The sequence below is a fragment of the Oryctolagus cuniculus genome, chromosome 19 (genome assembly GCF_051225735.1).
Source record: "Oryctolagus cuniculus isolate XC-2025 breed Fujian yellow rabbit chromosome 19, ASM5122573v1, whole genome shotgun sequence".
Taxonomy (NCBI): domain Eukaryota; kingdom Metazoa; phylum Chordata; class Mammalia; order Lagomorpha; family Leporidae; genus Oryctolagus; species Oryctolagus cuniculus.
The window spans coordinates 58368069-58386759 of NC_142885.1; the positions used below are offsets into that span (position 1 = coordinate 58368069).

The 18691-nt window shown below is 52.3% G+C and overlaps 1 protein-coding gene across 2 annotated transcripts; it reads right to left on the minus strand.

Annotated features, from left to right (window-relative positions):
• Positions 1-11155: 11155 nt before the first annotated feature.
• RPS15A (ribosomal protein S15a) lies at positions 11156-16492 on the minus strand. 2 transcript variants are annotated; one of them, XM_008257787.5, is made up of 5 exons: positions 16450-16492; positions 15562-15699; positions 15162-15241; positions 11879-11964; positions 11156-11300 (listed from the first exon to the last, which is right to left on the minus strand). In XM_008257787.5, exons 2-5 carry the CDS (start codon positions 15692-15694, stop codon positions 11207-11209), a joined length of 393 nt encoding a protein of 130 aa, XP_008256009.1. In that variant the 5' UTR covers positions 15695-15699; positions 16450-16492; the 3' UTR covers positions 11156-11206. The 2 variants fall into 2 exon arrangements, with proteins under 2 accessions (XP_008256009.1, XP_089177761.1); XM_089321635.1 differs by having other exon boundaries at positions 15860-16474.
• Positions 16493-18691: the final 2199 nt, after the last annotated feature.

Consider the following 18691-nt stretch of genomic DNA (forward strand, 5'->3'; position numbering starts at 1 on the left):
TTTATTTATTTATTTATTTATTTTTGACAGGCAGAGTGGACAGTGAGAGAGAGAGAGAGAGAAAGGTCTTCCTTTGCCGTTGGTTCACCCTCCAATGGCCGCCACGGCTGGCGCACCGTGCTGATCCGATGGCAAGAGCCAGGTGCTTCTCCTGGTCTCCCATGGGGTGCAGGGCCCAAGCACTTGGGCCATCCTCCACTGCACTCCTGGGCCATAGCAGAGAGCTGGCCTGGAAGAGGAGCAACCGGGACAGAATCCGGTGCCCCGACCGGGACTAGAACCTGGGGTGCCGGCGCCGCAAGGCGGAGGATTAGCCTATTGAGCCATGGCGCAGGCCAATATCCTCTTATTTTCACAAGTGAGATTTTCCCTGGCAGAGTAAAATCTGGATTCTACCAGTAATCGGGGCCTCGCATCTTCCACTTCGGCCCGACCCAGCCCTGACCGTTACAGGCACTTGGGAAGTCAATCAGTGGGTGAAGCTCTCTCTCTCTTTCTCTCTATTGCTGATCTACCTATATCTGTCTATTTTGCTCAAGCAAATAAAAATGGTAAAGAAAAAAATTTAAGTGAAAGCAAAGTAAAAGTGGCTAATTGTATGACGGCACTTCAAAACATGTGGAGAAAATTAAAAGACAAGCTTATTTTGGTGCAAAAAATTATTTTTGGTGAAGAAATGGGACAGGAGAAGAAAACTATCTGCCAACTCAAGATCACCTTATCTTGATTTTCCTCTGTGCTGCCCTCCCTACTCCTCTCCCCAAAGGGAGAAAACAGAAATGCTGACTACTAGACAGGTCCTACCCAATACCAGAGCACTATGAATGCATTCATTTATTCAAGAATTACTTCTGGGGGCCAGCGCTGTGACATACTGGGTAAAGCCACTGCCTGAAGTGCCAGCATCCCATATAGACACCAGCTGTTCCACTTCCAATGCAGCTCTCTGCCATGGCCTGGGAAAGCAGTGGAAGATGGCCCAAATCCTTGGGCCCCTGCACCCACATGGGAGACCCAGAAGAAGCTCTTGGCTCCTGGCTTCGGATCAGCATAGCTCCGGCCATTGCTGCCATCTGGGGAGTGAACCAGCAGATGGAAGACTCTCTCTCTCTCTCTGCCTCTCTGTAACTCTGCCTTTCAAATAAATAAATATTTTTTTAAAAAATTACTTCCTGAAGACCTACCATGTGCTAGAGACTGTGTGCCAGTCAGGACTCCTACACCTGCTGTTAGGAATGAATTCCAGCCCCCCACCCCACCCCCTTAAAGAACCCTTACAGTACCTAAACAAAGATTTCTTGGTATCTGAGAGCTTGCTATCCTTATCACTTGAACTAACATTAAAAGGAGTAACTCAACATCCCACTAGCCCATGTCCTGCTGGCTCCCAGGGGTGTGCATCATCTGCAAAGTGCCCTTTCCTCTGGTCTTTGCCCAGGGTTTCCTTTGGCTCTTTGAGCACATTTCAGATGGTCGTTCAATGCCACTGTCCAGTGAGACTAACAGCCGGGCTGCCTCATGGTCAGTCCTTACTCACTCCTTTCTTTCCCATGAATCAGCCACACTTTATTTTCTTTACATTTACATTTTAAAAAAAAGATTTATTTATTTATTTGAAAGGGCGTTACAGAGAGGCAGAGGCAGAGAGAGAGAGGTCTTCCATCCACTGGTTCACTCCCAAAATGGCCACAACCGCCAAAGCTGGGCCAATCTGAAGCCAGGAACCTGGAGCTTCTTCTGGGTCTCCTATGCGGATGCAGAGGCCCAAGCATTTGGGCCACCTTGCACTGCTTCCCCAGGCCATAGCAAAGAGCTAGACTGGAAGTGGAGCAGCTGAGACTCAAACTTCACCTGCTATGCCATAATGCTGGGCCATTCTGAAGATTCTTCAAAAAACTGATTGATTGGCTGGCTGATGGATTTAAAAGGTAGGGCAATAGACAGAGAAGCAGACAGAGAGAGCAATCTATCCACTGGGTCACTCCCCACATAGCCTAACACAAGGTTGGACCAGGCTGAAGCCAGGAACCGGGAACTCCATCTGGGTCTCCCACATGGGTGGCAGGGGCCCAAGGACTTGGGCCACCACCTGCTGCCTTCCCAGGAGCATTATCAGGAAACTGGATTGGAAGCCAAGCAGCTGGGACTCAAAACAGCACTCCAATGTGGGATGCTGGCCTCTTAAGTGGCAGCTTTGCACTACAGCACAACACTGCCCCCTGGAGATTTCCCGTTGAATAGGAAGTATTTTTTAAAAATTGTATTCATTTACTTTCTTTTTTTTTTTTTTTTTTATTTTTATTTTTTTTGGACAGGCAGAGTGGACAGTGAGAGAGAGAGAGACAGAGAGAAAGGTCTTCCTTTGCCGTTGGTTCACCCTCCAATGGCCGCCGCGGCCAGCGCGCTGCGGCCGGCGCACCGCGCTGATCCGGTGGCAGGAGCCAGGAGCCAGGTGCTTTTCCTGATCTCCCATGGGGTGCAGGGCCCAAGCACCTGGGCCATCCTCCACTGCACTCCCTGGCCACAGCAGAGGGCTGGCCTGGAAGAGGGGCAACCGGGACAGAATCCGGCGCCCCGACCGGGACTAGAACCCGGTGTGCCAGCGCCGCTAGGCGGAGGATTAGCCTAGTGAGCCGCGGCGCCGGCCAAGTATTCATTTACTTTCCCATGAATCAGCCACACTTTATTTTCTTTACATTTACATTAAAAAAAAAAGATTTATTTATTTATTTGAAAAGGAGTTAACAGAGAGGCAGAGGCAGAGAGAGAGGTCTTCCATCCACTGGTTCACAGACCAGACAAATCTCTGGTTCACTCTCCAAATGCCATCACCAGCCAATGTGGGGTGGAGGGAGCAGGAAGCCAAGTACTTGAGCCATTGTCTGCTGCTTCCCAGTGAAGTAGCTGGGACTCGAACCAGCACCCATAAGAGATGCTGGCATCCCAAAGGGCCACCTAACCCACTGCACCACAAAGCCGGCCCCTTTTGTTGTTCTTTTTAATGTGTATTTATTCACTTTTGTTTACTTGAAAAGCAGAGCAATGGAGACATTGAGAGATAGGAAACACAGAGAGAGAATATCCTCCATCCACCTGCTCATTCCCCAAATGCCCACAATAGCCAGGACTGGCCCAGGCTTAAGCCAGAAGCCAGGAATTCAACTGGGTCTCCATGTGGGGGACAGGGACTTGGTCTTTGAGCCATCACTGGCTGCCTCCCGAGTGCAGGAGTAGGAAGCTGGGTGGGAAGCGGAGGCAGAAGCAGGACTGGATCCTCAGCTTTCCGACATGGGCTGCAGGCGTTCCACGCAGCACCGGCCCCCACATGGAGTTGTTTCCTACTGTGTATTTTCCATGGGCTTTTGTTTTTAACTTTTATTTAATGAATATAAATTTCCAAAGTACAGCTTATGGATTACAATGGCTTCCCCCGCCATAACTTCCCTCCCACCCATAACCCTCCCCTTTCCCGCTCCCTCTCCCCTTCCATTCACATCAAGATTCATTTTCAATTCTCTTTATATACAGAATATCAGTTTTCCATGGGCTTTTAAAAGCACCCTGTACTATCCTGGTCTTTGCAAACCGGATCTGTCTGGCAGCACTCTGACGTTGAGCCAGGCCCTTTGGACTCTGCCGTAGCCCTCACATCCTACTTGCACAGAGCCCAGGAGCCAGCCCGAGACAGCAGCTTTGGGCCTTCCTCTCTGGTCTCTTCTGAGCATGCAGCTCACCCGGGGTCTGCACAGAGCCTTCTGCACCCTCTGGTGGGTGTGGACACTTCTAAATGGACACCGTTATATACACGTCTCTTTCCCCCTATGTTCCCTTCTCACGCTTCTTGATCTGCCTCTTGCTTGTCCCAAGTACTGTCCTTGGCTCCAGCCTGTGGAGGCCAGCACCCATGTTTTCAAATGCTTTTATCAAAAGCCACCAGGGAAGACATGTCAACCCCAGAAATGTCCTGGGTGTAAAAACTAGGAAGCTCGGGGCTGATGTGACACCAGCATCCCCTATCAGGAGCCAGTTCAAGTCCTGGCTGCTCCCCTCTGATCCAGCTCCCCACTTATGCACCTAGCAAAGCAGCAGCAAATGACCTACATGTTGGGGCCCCTGCCACTCACACGGGAGACCTAGATGGAGTTTCTGGCTCCTGGTTTTGGCCTGGCCCAGCCCTGGCTCTTGCAGACATCTGGGGAATTAACCAACAGATGTAAGATTTTTCTGTCTCTGTCACTCTGCCTTTCAAATAATTTTATTAATTTTATTTATTTGACAGGCAGTTATAGACAGTGAGAGAGACAGAAAGGTCTTCCTTCTGTTGGTTCACTCCCAAATGGCTGCTACAGCTGGTGCTGTGCCAATCCGAAGCCAGGAGCCAGGTGCTTCCGGGTGCAGGGGCCCAAGCACTTGGGCCATCCTCCACTGCCCTCCCGGGCCACAGCAGAGCACTGAACTGGAAGAGGAACAACCAGGACTAGAACCCAGTGCCCATATGGGGTGCCGGCACCACAGGCAGAGGATTAACCAAGTGAGCCACGGCACCGACCCCTCAAATAATTCTTTAAAAATAAACAACTAGGAAGCCTTTCTGCTAGTCCTGGAGGGAGCCACTAGACTGCTCAAGACCCACACTCATGATGCTCTGAACATAAATTCTACATTCTACGCAGCCCTGAAGGGGCAGGCCACCATGACCTGGAGTGTGGGGGACAGGAGGTGGGCACAGCACTCTCACACCCCAAAGCTGAAGTGTGATTCTCTCCCAGGGCAGAATTCGATCCTAGAGCACTTCCAAAGCTGGCTGGGGGGCAGGCTCTGTGGAGTATCTGGTAAAGCTGCGTCTGCAGTGCCAACATCTCATACAGGCACAGTATCCGGACTGCTCCACTTCAAATCCAGCTCTCTGCTTTGGCCTGGGAAAGCAGAAGAGGGCCCAAGTCCTTGGGCCTCTGCACCCACATGGAAGACCACGAAGAAGCACCTGGCTCCGGCCTTTGGACTGGCGCAGCACCAGCCATGGCAGCCATTTGGGGAGTGAACCAACAGAAGGAAGACCTTTCTCTCTGTCTCTCTCACTGTCTTTAACTCTACCTCTCAAATAAATAAAATCTTTTAAAAAAAGTTTTATTTTTGCACTTATATATTTTTGTAAAAATATATTCAAATTTTAATATTCTGGAACTATTTTTTAACCCTTTGGATCATTACCACCAGAATATGAATTGTGAAAAAACTGTTACTGTAACAACATATTTAGGGATTTTTACAGAAATGAAAGCAAAATAAATTTTATGGCATAAACGTGTCACCACTGGTAAATTATGAGCATCTTTATTTCTAATCCAAATGTGCTGGCCTTTCAACAGGCCCCCCCCCCCCGATACGTGCAGCCAGCTCTCTGCTGTTTTGCTAACTTCCAGTCGCGTGGTCTGCTTTGCTCGGTTCTTGTTGCCGTAGTTAGGACGGGCACGTTCTAAGCTTGGTAGCTTCACTTTGAACTTGAATCTGTAGACGTGGTGCACCGGCCTCCTTCTGAACCCTTGCTTGGGTGCCTCTTGCAATGTGGATGTGAACCTTTGACCCAACGGAAACATGGTTCTCAACAGGAAGTCAGTCTGCCCCACTGGGGGCATTTGGCACCACCCGAAACATTTCTGGTGGTCTCGTGGGAGGGGCGTACACCCTACAACCAACAAGGCACCTGAAGGATTTCCCAGCCCAAGCCACCCCACGGCGAAGACTCAGAAGCCCTGCATAGGGGCTCCTGCGAAGGCAACAGAGAGACTGGAGCTTCCAGGGACGAGCAAGGCAAAGCACTCACTCACGAGTGTGATCGGGGACACAGCGCAGGTCAGGGCAGTGTGGCATCTGGACCTGGCTGCCGGGCGTCCTCTCAGTGCACAGTCAGGCAAAGCCTCCAGCAACTGCCCCTCCCTTCAGGGGTTGCTGAGCTATACACCTATCAGTAAACAGCGGGCAGAGGGGTTTCCACTCTCGGCAAGCAGGAACCCGCACAGATGCCCTGGCTGTGTCACTGGAGAGGAGAGCGAGCCCCAAACACGGAATTAAAACACAGACAGGGAAGAGGTGCAGCTGCACCTTGGGAACCCCGGGGGCCTAGGCTGTGACCCCTCTTTCTGTGCTGCTCCCAGAAGGTCCCCACTGTTGATGGCTCCCTGCAGAAATGACACTTGGCAGTGCCTTGAGCTTTTATTTCACTACTTCCATCATTTTAAAGCGACAGCACTCGCATCTCCTGGGCTCAAACCATCCTGCTTTATCTTCAGCCTGGTTGGAGAGTCAGGTGCCCCTTCGTCCCCATCAGGGACTGAACATTTGAGCCCAACGGTTGAGGATACGCATTTAAGAACCATACAGGTGGAGGGGGAAGATGCAGGTCCCAGGAATGCCGTGTTAGGAACAGGCTGCTAGAGCTGTCAACCCCAGAGAAGGCGAATCCGGCTACGCTGTGCCCCTCACTGCAGGTCACTGTTGGCTCTAAGCACTGCTTGGGCCGGAGTAGGCAGGATCAAGGCCACATCTCCCTAGCTTCATGCATCCTGCTACACACCTGCACCTCTGCCTTGACACCTCTCTCTCAGGTCGGGCCAGTGCAGCAGCCACTGCTCGGCAGAGAGGAGCAGGGAGGTCACACCAGCCACCAGATCCTCCAGCCTGGAAGTCACTTACAGGCACACAGCTCATTGGGCAGTCAGTCACAGGGAGACGGAGGGGGCACACCTGCCACGTGCCTGGCAGACGGAGAACTGAGTAACCAGCAAGTAGTGCTAAGCACCAGCTGGCAGGCACATCACAAACATTGTATCTAATCTTCAGGGCACAGGGGAAGTAGCACGTGACTCTGTACTGAAGGGGAAATAGGCAGAGGGCTGAGCAACTGGCCCCAGAGCACACACCTGGCGAGGGAAGCCCTCAGCATTTCCATTGCCATTAGATCAGTGAGAACACAAAAAGGGAGGCGCCTCGGGCCGGAACAAGACTTGGACTCCAACCTGACTCTGGGGCCTGTGGCTCCTGTGGACTCTGCACTGCAGCTCACCCACGGCCACAGCCCCGTGGCCTCCCTCCGAGGAGCCAGATGCTGGGAACACAAAGGACTAATGGGGGTTCTGCTGTGGGCGCTCAGTCTGCTAGGGATCACCAGGCGGCAGCGCGGCCCAGCCCGAAGGTTCCTGCACCCGAGCCCCCAGTACCTGGCACAACACCTGGCTCCACCCACGAAACGCTGACAGAGACAAGAATGAATGATGGGAAATGAGAGGGGCTGAGAAAGGAGCAGGCTACGGTTTCAAGGCCTTTAAATTCTGACTTGGCCACCTCCAGGGACCTTGCCCAAATGGTACCACAGGTCGGAGCCTTGCTTTTCTCACTCAAAAAACTGGAAGTGGTCATCAGTACCCATGATGCAGAATCACCGATTCAATGGGACCACACATCTAACAGTTTAGCTCCATGTCTGATGCTATGGTTTGGCTGCCTTTCCCCTCCAAACTCCCACTGGTTTCCCATGGTAATAGTACTAAGGGCTAGGCCATGAGGGCCCCAGCTGGGGGCCCCCTCTTCCACCACAGGACAAGTTTCTCTCCTCCAGAGGACACCGTGATCAAGGTGCTACTTTAGAAATGGAGACAGCCTTGACCTTCCAAGCCTATGGCTCCTTGTGGCCACCCAGACTGGTCCTGGCGTGGCAGTGCACACACATGGTCCGACGGGCACAGCAGAGGACCACTGGGCTCACAGACGTTCATCTATGCAGGAGGGAACACACACACTCCTTTTGGAGAAAGGCTGGCACTGGTGGGGAGGTGACATGTAAGCTGGCTTCCCCCTCAGAGGTGGGGCCCGTGTGGCTGGGAAATGGCGGTTAGACAGAACATCCATGTGGGACTCTGGGGGTCAGGTCTCCCAGCTGGCTCTCCCAGGGAGGGCGCTTAGCTGGGGTAAAGGAAGAGTGGTCTCTCACATCGGCCTACCAGACAGGAAGTACACACCCCTGCTTGGCAGTCCTCCCCCAGGGATGAGGCAGAACAGCCTGAAAGACACCTGGCACGCACTGCTGCAGCAGGCCTGGGTGCTGCCTTTGATCTCTTGCCTGGCAAACTTTCAGCTGCAGATCAAAGGCTCCCTGGATGTCCTTTTGCTTGATATGTTCAGAAAGGGGACAACACCTGACACCTGTCTGTGGATGAGACACAGGACTTGGGCACTGGGTCCCTTTTAGTTCTTGAGGACCTCAAAGTACCCTGGTCCACCTCAAGATCGGTGGTCAACCCTCCCCCCACCCCCGTCCCCAGATCCCTGTTAACAGCAGCCGGTAGTGAGGGGCTGGGATCACCCCACAAGGGAAAGCACAACTGGTCTCATTCGGCCAGCAAGAGCCTCAACTGTCTCCAGATGGTGAAACCCTGGGGGCTAACCACGGCCACCGAGCTCCAGGTCACAAGCACCTCTGTTCACAAGGCTTCAGAAACTGGTCAAGACCATCTTGCTCCCTGCCAACGAGACCTGCACTGCATCCCACAAAACAGCAATGCTCCATGGAGCCACTCACACCCTCTTGCAGTGTTGGAGTCAGAAAGAGGCTGCTGAGTAACTCCATCAGCATGGATTTATTTTTTTTTTTATCTTTTGCCTCTGTGCACCAGGTTGGAGGCCAGACCCTACCAGACAAAACAAGCAGGCATGCCCCACCATCTTGGATCCTACTTCGCCTCTGAGCCCAACACAACTACACAGGAACAAGTGTGACTCAGTGTCATTCACATCACCTCATTTTCCCTCCCACAGCTCTGAGGTGGGTTTTACTGAGTTCCCCTTAAATTAAGATTAGGAAATGGAGGCTATTTACATGGGAAGAGCACACCTCAATTCTGACCCCTCAAAAAGCCTTCAGAACGTGAAGCCCTGAGTCAACACTTAACTCATCCTCATCTAACAACTGGGGCTGTTACTGCCTCCAGGGCCAGCCTTCGGAACTCCTGGCTGTTGAGGTTCTACACAAGGTAGCCCTTTTAGTTAAGTGAAAGCCATGCCCCAGATGGAGACACTGCACCATGCTCCCCGCCAGCCACTCCCACAACGGGCCCCACTTGAGCAAGCACCTTCTAGAGGAACCAGACTCTCTCCACATCCTTACTAAATCCTCTATGATTTCACCTCCATTTTCTTTAAATGGTCTCTGCAAATAGACTGAGCATTGTGATATCCATAAAAAGGACAGCCTTCCAAAAACAGGGGTTTCTGATGAAGTACCTGCTAGCAACTCCCCATCTGTTCCTAGCACGAGAGCCACACCCTGGGAAGATTCACAAGGCCTGGGCTGACATCTCAGTGCCTCCCACTAGCAAGGGAAGCTGACTCTGAGACACAAACTGTCCACACCAAGGTACTCAGGACAGCTCCGCAAGCCTCTATCCCTCACAAAGTTTTTTAAAAAGATTTATTTGAAAGGCAAGAGTTAGATCTTCCCTTCACGGGTTCACTCCCCACAAAAGACCAACAGCCAAGGTTGGGCCAGGCTGAAGTCAGGAGTCCAAAATTCCATCTGGATTTTCCACACAGCTGCAAGGAACTAAGTACTTAGCCATCTTCCCCTGTTCCCCAGGCACACTAGCAGGGAGCTGGATTAGAAACGGCAGTGGGGCCAGCACACTGGATTCTAGTCCCAGTTGCCCCTCTTCCAGGCCAGCTCTCTGCTGTGGCCAGGGAGTGCAGTGGAGGATGGCCCAAGTGCTTGGGCCCTGCACCCCATGGGAGACCAGGAGAAGCACCTGGCTCCTGCTTTTGAATTGGCACGGTGCACCAGCCACGGCAGCCATTGGAGGGTGAACCGATGGCAAAGGAAGACCTTTCTCTCTCTCTGTCCACTCTGCCTGTCAAAAAAAAAAAAAGATATAAATCTGAACATGACACATACAATTCATTAACCACACCAAACCATTTAACACTCATAAAGGTCTTTAGGGAGTAGTTAATTGTAGAAACAAAGGTATTAGCACAAATACATCAGAAATAATTTTGCATCTAAATACCCGAGTTTCTAAACCTTTATCCAGTCTCAACCTAGCAAAGTTACTTCTCTACCCCAAATCTTACTCCTCTTCTTTTGCTTTGCACCCACCCAGCAGGGTTAACACCAACACTATTACAAGACACAAAGTGTCCACCACGTGAAAAGGGCCCCACTGTTGTTTAAATACTGTGGTCAACTAGACCCAGTTACCAAGAGAATACAGATGGAAAAGTCAAACTCACCCTTCTGAAAATTCAACCCTAATCAAGATCAGCTAGTTCTCAGCACCTACCAGCCCGAAGTCCAGACCCACCTGCTTTGGCCCAGAGTAGGCTGTGAGCTGCCCTGTTTGTGCCACCCACATGCAAATACAGCTGATGTCTCCTTAGCCAGATCTACTCAACCAAACTCTAGCCCATGCTGTTCCCACATAGCTAGTCCCAATTAAAGTGTGCTGTGTTAAAACATACAGGGTTTGCCTTCTACAAATAATAAAACCCCTCTTGGTCAATCACATGTTGAAATTTTAACATTTCTGACACACTGGTGTTCCGACCTAAAAACCAGGCCCAGTCTCATTTACTTGGCTCCCCTCCGCCGTTCCCACTCTTCCCAGGCAAGGGGCCCAGCAGCTTCCACCTTCACATCCGCAATCCTCCAACAGTTCAAGTGCGAAGAAACCCTCCCCTTGGTTCAAGAAAATCTAGTCAGTAACACTGGCTACATCCACCCACCTGGTGATACACTCAGAGTAAAAGCAGTCTCCAAAAATGTTTGGTAACGGATAATTGGACAACTTCACTGTCTGTGAGTCTTGGTGAGCTCGGGGCTCAGCTGCCTGCTGTTTTCTGCGGAGCGCTGCACACAGTAGGCACCTTTAACCAGCTAGTCAGGACTGTTACTGTAGGAAAGGCACACCCTTTATGAGTAACCAAGACTCCAGAAGAGGCGCTGCACCACCCAGACCCAGGAGACTACTCTCCCCCAGACCAGCAGGGCAGCGGGGCACTCACAGGCCTGTCTTGTTCACGCTGGCCAAGGGCATTCACCAACAGTCACCGTGGCTGCACACCACTAGACACTCCTGCTACGCTGCACTAATGGTTCAAAACGACCAAGTGGAAGCACCAGAGTCCATCGAGCTTTTATTTGTAAGCCTGTGTTACATCCCTAGAAAAAGAATCCCAGGATCTTCCCTCCTGTGTGTTTTCGTCGTGCTTCTTCATGGTCCATGATGCCAGCTGAGGTTGTCAGTACAATGAAACTACGGGGTGGAAAAAAAATGCTGGTGAGTTTATGTTCCAAACAGAGGTGATTTTTGGTGTAGTACACCTCACATCAGCGGTTACAGGCACCCACTCTGTAAGGCACTCCGGGACTACTGGTGCCTCCATGGACTGGCAGTTCACAAGCACAGCTCCAGGATCCAAAGCCAGGGACCTAGCCACACAAACACAGCCCTGACCTCCACTCTGCTAACACTGGGAAACAAGCTTAACTGAAAACCCAAGAACTCCTTTAACATCAAAATGTGATATGGAGTTTAAAGCATTAACATAAGCGCGAGTCTAATATGCGTTTCTGTGACTCTGTGTCCTGACAGGCAAGCTATCAGAGACCTGCTGTGGGCAGCATCTGGCCACCCCACAGGTGTACTAAAAGGATTAAGATAACATAGAAGATGGCTATGACTGCCCAGGGCTGAACAACGATGAAGACTTTTTAAACCAAGTTTCCTAGAGACCTGGAGCTCAGAAATGATTCTGGCCATCAGTCTAGGGTTACGTGAACACATACAATATGGATCATATGCCATGAACAAGACAGACAAAACCAACTCACCCAAACTGGCGGGATGGAAGCAGGTTATTCTGCCATTTTTCTAGATCTTTCAACTGCACGTCAAATCTGGGGCTGATCACTCCGCACTGTACAATGATAGGAAAAGAATAATGATTTCATTCACACTTCACCAATCACAGAAAAACCAAGTAACACAAGTTGGCATAAATGTTATAACCTAATAAACCCAATATTTAAAGGGGCCGGCACTGTGGCATAGCAGGTAAAGCCATTGCCTGCAGTGCAGGCATCCCATATGAACACCAGTTCAAGTCCTGGATGCTCCACTTCAGATCCAGCTCTCTGCTATGGCCTGGGAAAGCAGTAGAAGATGGCCTAAGTCCCTGAGCCCCTGCACTCACGTGGGAGACCCCAGAAGAAGCTCCTGGCTTCAGAGTGGCAAGGCTCTGGCCATTTGGGGAGCAAGCCAGCAGATGGGAAGACTCTCTCTCTGCCTCAGCCACTCTGTAATTCTGCCTTTCAAATAAAATAAATCAATCTTAAAGAAAAAAAAAAAAAAAGGTCACGGCTGCCGACAAGGCTAACCACCTCACAAGGAAAGAGTAGACATAGGGGCCAGCACTGCGGTACAGTGCCAGTATCCCATGAGCACCAGTTCGAGTCCTGGCTGCTTTACTTCTGACCCAGCTCTCTGCCACGGCCTGGGAAAGCACTGGAAGTTGGCCCAAGTCCTTGGGCCCCTGCACAGTCACATGGGAAACCTGGAAGAAGCCCATGGCTCCTGACTTCGGATCAACTCAGCTCTGGCCACTGGGGTCATTTGGGAAGTGAACCAGTGGACAGAGACCTCTCTCTCCCTCTGTAACTATGTTTCAGATAAATAAAATAAATCTTAAAAAAAAGTAGACAAAGTCAAGGAAGAGGTGGGAGGCAGGGCAATACATGGCAGTGTCAGGTCAGCAGCCCCTGTCTCAAAGATCAGAATAAGGCCAAAATGAACTTGTAGAGTCTCAAATCCTTTAGCAAAACAGCAAAATACTAGAATATACTAGGACAAGCTCCAAAGGCTCTGAACTCAAAACCACTTCATACTTTCCTGAGGGATGGTGCCCCACGATACCAGGCTACTTTTTCCAAACCAATCCGGACCTAGCAACAACCACCCTCCCAAGTGTCAGCCCTCCAAGAGCACTGTACCCAAATCGTAAGATTATGTGTATGCAGATGCTACAGCAAAATCCATGTCCAAACGCCATCTCACAAATCCCTACTACACTGAAAGCTCTCACTGCAGCAAGGCTCCCACTGTACGCCCCATGTCCATGGGAGAACAGAGGCCTGGCAGCCTCACAGCGAAAACCCCAAAGGGCTAAGTCAGCAGCCCACAGCTGTGCGTGCCACAAGACAATCACTCAGAGGATCGCAGCACGCTCCACTGTGAACAGAGGAGGGACTGCAGAGGTTAACCCTACTCAAGAGTTCAAGTGGTTCTGTTCCTGCCTCAGGCTGTGTGTGGAGTCCAGAGAACCTGAAAACCGGCCTGTCAGAGCCACGTGGGAAGCCCGCTCAGGTTCTGCTGTTTCCATTACAACCCCACACTGAAGGCAGGCACACAGGGATAGGCAGAGGGAAAGCAGTTCTCCCTCCAAGCAGAAAGTCCTTCAGCACGCCTCCACTGGCAGCACTCGGCCGGTACTCCAGCACACCCTCTCCTTACCTGGAAGAAACTTTCTTCAAGATTTATTTATTTTATTTGAAAGGTGGAATAAGAGAGAGAGGCAGAGACACAGAGAGATCTTCCTCTTCCATCCTCTGGTTCCACTCCTCAAATACCCGCAACAGTCAGAGCTGGGACAATCCACAGCCAAGCGCTTCCTCCGGGTCTCCCATGAGTGCAGGGGACCAAGCGCTTGGGAACTGGATCGGAAGTGGAGCAGCTGGGACTGAGCCATGCAGCTCTGCCCACTCTCCGCAGCACCAGCCTCACCGAGAGGAATCTCGAGGTGGTCAGGCCGGGACTGAAAAGCACCTCTGCCCCTCAACACTGCCCTCACCACATTCCCACAGCAGGGAAGGAGCACACCTCGTGTGGGGTGGACACAGGTACTCCCTTAGAGAGGACTCAAGTGAGGTTCAGAGAAACTCATCCCAAGTCCAGTGTTCTTGCCCAGTCACAGCACCTCATGCAGGATACTCTGCAAAGTACTGGCACCAGCTCTCCATCACTAACAAGCCAGAAAATCTTCACACAACTCAAACTTGAGTTTGCAGATTTCCAAAACCAGGAGAAATCCCAAAATGACACACACCCCTCCCACTTCAAAAATGCACTGGGGGGGGGGAGGGGGCGCTGTGGCCCAGCGGGTTAACACCTGGCCTGAAGTGCTGGCATCCCATATGGGATGCCAGTGGACAATGGTCCAAGTCCTTGGGCCCCTGCACCCGTTTGGGAGGCATGAAGAAGCTTCTGGCTCCTGGCTTCAGAGAGGTGCAGCTCTGGCTGCTGCGGCCAACTGGGGAGTGAACCAGCGGAGGGAAGACCTCTCTGAGTAACTCTTTCAAATAAATCTTAAAAAAAAAAAAAAAAAAAAAAAAAAAAACCCGCACAATGGGTTAGACTGAGAAAGGATGGTTTTCCCAAGCCCCACGTTGAGGTTGGGGTCTAATGGTTACAACTACAGCAAAATGACAGAGGCAAACTATCCTTGCCTTCTTTCAAGCTGGCTTCAGACACAATAGTTTTCACTTAATCCTCTCTAACCATACATGAAGCTCACTAAGAAAGCAACTCTGTAAAACAAACTGTTGGGCCAGGAAGTAGAGCCTATCACTCCAGCCCCTGCTACCAACTTCCTTTCTCCTAGGCGATCTCAAAATCCCAGCAACTCTGACACCCGCAAGCCTGGGCACACAGCGCAGTCACCGCTCTGCCAGCGTCCCTGGCTTCCACACTCCTGCCCCTCACACACGCAGCTCGTAACCCCGAGCCAGACGGCCAAACTCTCCCACCAGCTTACGCTGATGACAAACCAGACCGGAAGACAGCACAGAGCTACTCAGCCAACGCAGAAAATTAAGTACTCGGATTTAGAGAACCTCATTCACTCACATAATATGATTCTTTAAAAACGACTCCCAATGCCTCCCGCGGAGAGGAAGCACGCAGGGGAAGACAGGGAAGCTGAACACAATGGATGGCAGTAACCTGTTCTCACACTGTTTTAAGTAACCAAGAAACGCAAGCCTGTCACATACTACACAGTACTCCCAAGAACAAGCACAGCCCCTAAGGGCTCCGATGTGCAGAACCACCAGCCCTTACCTTGTTTAACCTGCCGGTGAGGTTCACCACGATCTTCCCAGCTCTGTGATCGTCAATGATTTCAAACTCGCCAATGTAACCTGTGGAACACAGCTGTTAGCCAGAAACTCAACCCCGCCGCTCCTTCCCGGCCCTCATTCTGCCAGTGTCCTCCGCACCAGCACAGTCATCTACAGAACGCTGGACCAACACCCCAGTCCACCCTACGGTCTAGAAGGAATTCGGCCAGCCAGCGCCAAGGAAACCCAGCACGGAGCTCTGAGCACAGGCCCGAAGGCCTCTCCCAGGCTCCCAAGCACCGCAGCGGCTCCGACGCCCCCAGTGCATCTGCCTCAGCTCCCCGCGAGCCCGTTGACCTCCCCGGGGGCAGCCTCCCGACGCCAGCCCAGCCAACACTCACCATGCTTCATCATCACAGTCAGAAACCTGACGATGACTTTGGAGCACGGCCTGATGAGAACCTGGCGCTTGCCTCTCTTCTCGGCATTGTTGATGCTCTTGAGAGCATCGGCCAGGACGTTCATGCGCACCATCGCGGCTGTTCGGGCAAGAAACAGAGTTTCACCGGCACTGCCAGCAACACACACACGCCAACCACCCCTCCCACCACGACCCGCACCCTCGACCCTCCGTCACCCACGAACCGCCTTCCACAACCAGGACAAAATGCATTAGGGCCCAAGAAAAAAAAAACTTGCCAATGCACTTTCAGCCTCGGCTTCCTACCCGGAACTCGCTTTCGGCTTAACGCGACTCAATGAACACGGCCCCGCGCCGTCCAAAGGCGTGTAGAGCAGCAAGCGCATCACCGCGGGACACGGGACATACACTTATTCGCGAGCCACCACTCTTGCCCGTCTCAAGCGCCCACAGCAAACTCTCGACCTGAGTTCCCAGCCAAGGCCCTCCGAACGGCAGCTGCACGCCCCACCCCGGCCACCGTCTCCGATGCTGCCCGCAGGCCGCAGCCACGGCGCTGCCTCAGCCAACAAGGACAAGTCCAAAGGCCGACGGCCGAGCCAGGGCCACCGCTGGTCCCCGGCCAGTCGAAAGCTCCGGCTCTCGCCAGCGTTGCGGCCTGCACCCCACGAGCCAGGCTCCCCGGGCACAGAGCGTGGAGTGCCTGGGCATGGCTGTCCCCCGCGCCTGCTGAGGCCCCCTTAAGACCAGGAGCTCCGGGCCGCCGGGAGTCCGGCGTTCTCGCAGGACACCGAAACGGAGCCTCAGACTGCGGGATGGCGCTGATAGCCGGCGGATGGTGTTGGAGCCCGCGGAGAGAGTTACTCACCGGCACGGAAAGATGGCGGAAAGAGGACGGGAGGAGCGAGAGCAAGGAGTTATGGGAAACGCGCGGGCTATCGCGAGACTTTTAAAGGCCCAACAACCACTGCCTAGTTGGAGGAGGAGAATGAAGGGGCGGAGTCTCCTCAGGGGTTGGCAGTTGAGAGTCGATGAAATCGACCTCTTCCGGGTGAAGTCAAGGGGAGGGCTCAGAGATGATCGTTAATTGGAAGCTCGATTGCGTTTTAGCGCTTCTTGTGCAAAAATCCAAGGGCCAATAACGGTACTGGATATTTGCGGGTTTGTAGTGCAGTGACAGGTCACCACGGAGAATAAATCTTTATGCTTGTGATTTATAAACTGGAAGGACCCGCAGGAAGTCAGCCCTAAGAACGAGGATGGGAACTTTTCCGACTACCTTTTTGTTTTAATGTGTGCTGTCATCATTTGAAAGGCAGAATCTTCCACCTGCTGCTTCACGCCCCACGTGCCTGCCATAACCAAGGCCGAGGCCGGCCAAAGCCAGGAGCCGGGACATCCATTGAGTCCGGGGGCTTGGGCATCACCTGCTGCCTCCCAGGAAGCGGGGCTGGCGCTGGAGATCACACTGGGATAAGTGATGGGAGAGCCCCAGGCAGCGGGCTCGCCGCTGAGCCAAATGCCTGCCCCCGTTTTTTGAGATCTGTGTACATTTTAACATTTATTTACTTACTTTGAAAGAGTTACAGAGAGAGGGAGAGACAGAGAGAGAGCTTCCATTCGCTGGTTCATTCCCCTAGTGGCCGCAACGACCAGGGCTGGGCCAGGCTGAAGCCAGGAGCTGCACCTGGGTCTCCTGAGTGGGTGCAGGGGCCCAAGCCCTTGGGCTGTCTTCAGCTGCTTTTCCCGGGCCCTTAGCAGGCAGCTGGACCAGAAGTGGAGAAGCCGGGACTTGAACTGGGACCCTTATGGGCTGCCGGCACTGACAGTGGCTTTACCCGCTCTTCCACAGTGCCAGCCCCTGTGGCTTTGACTCTCCCTAAATATTAGAAGTTACTTGTTGGGGCTCCGGACTTTTTTTTCTCCCATATTCTGGGATGCACAGTTTGGAAGGAAGCTACAAGTGTTTTGAAATAAACACTTGGGAGTCTGAGACGGTGGCTTTTACCCGCTTGGAACCAATCTGAGTTACTTTTTTTTTTTTTTTTTTTTTTTGACAGGCAGAGTGGACAGTGAAAGAGAGAGACAGAGAAAGGTCTTCTTTTGCCGTTGGTTCACCCTCCAATGGCCGCCGCGGCCAGCGCGCTGTGGCCGGAGCACCGCGCAGATCCGAAGGCAGGAGCCAGGTGCTTCTCCTGGTCTCCCATGGGGTGCAGGGCCCAAGCACCTGGGCCATCCTCCACTGCACTCCCTGGCCACAGCAGAGAGCTGGCCTGGAAGAGGGGCAACTGGGACAGAATCCGGTGCCCTGACCGGGACTAGAACCCGGTGTGCCGGCGCCGCAAGGCGGAGGATTAGCCTAGTGAGCCGCGGCGCCGGCCTTGAGTTACTCTTGTCCTCTGAACTCTCCCTGGACTTAAAACAGGGCCTAATAACAACTGCCTCTTCCAGGTTAATGCAGAGGCCAGATGAGATAATGGTGGCAAAGGGTTTGCAATTTTTGCAATGGCTGGCATACAGAATGGAAACAGCATGGGGCTGTGGCCTGGAAGAAGTGGATTCTGGCCCCGCCTCTGAGGAACTGGTGTCTGCTGGGGGTCGGTTACCTCGCCTGGGGTATTCGCAGTAACTTCCCTGAGTCCCTGCTTCTGCCCTCTCCTAAGCACCCGTGTCTTAAGAAGTCAAAACAGAAATCGTTATCCAGCTTGTTGAAGATACTAGCTCCTTTGTGGTCTGGCTCTAGGCAGGATGGGTAGGGAAGAGGTCTGGCCTTCTAATAGTCCTGCTCTTTTAATACTGGATGGAGAGATTTCAGGATGACTGTGTAGGAAAGGGGAAATAGGGTGGCGTGGGAATGAGGAAGGGCACCGGGAACTTGACTCACAAGGTTGATTTAAAAAAAAAAAAGGTTGCTTTTAAATTTTTATTTATTTTTGGGCCAGCGCTGCGGCATAGCAGGTTAAGCCACTGTCTATGGTGGCAGCTTATAGGTGCCCTTTTGTGTCCTAGCTGCTCTGCTTCTGATCCAACTCCCTAATGCACCTGGGGAAGCAGTAGATGGCCCAAGTCCTTGGTTCCCTGCAGCCATGTGGGAGACACGGAAGAAGCTC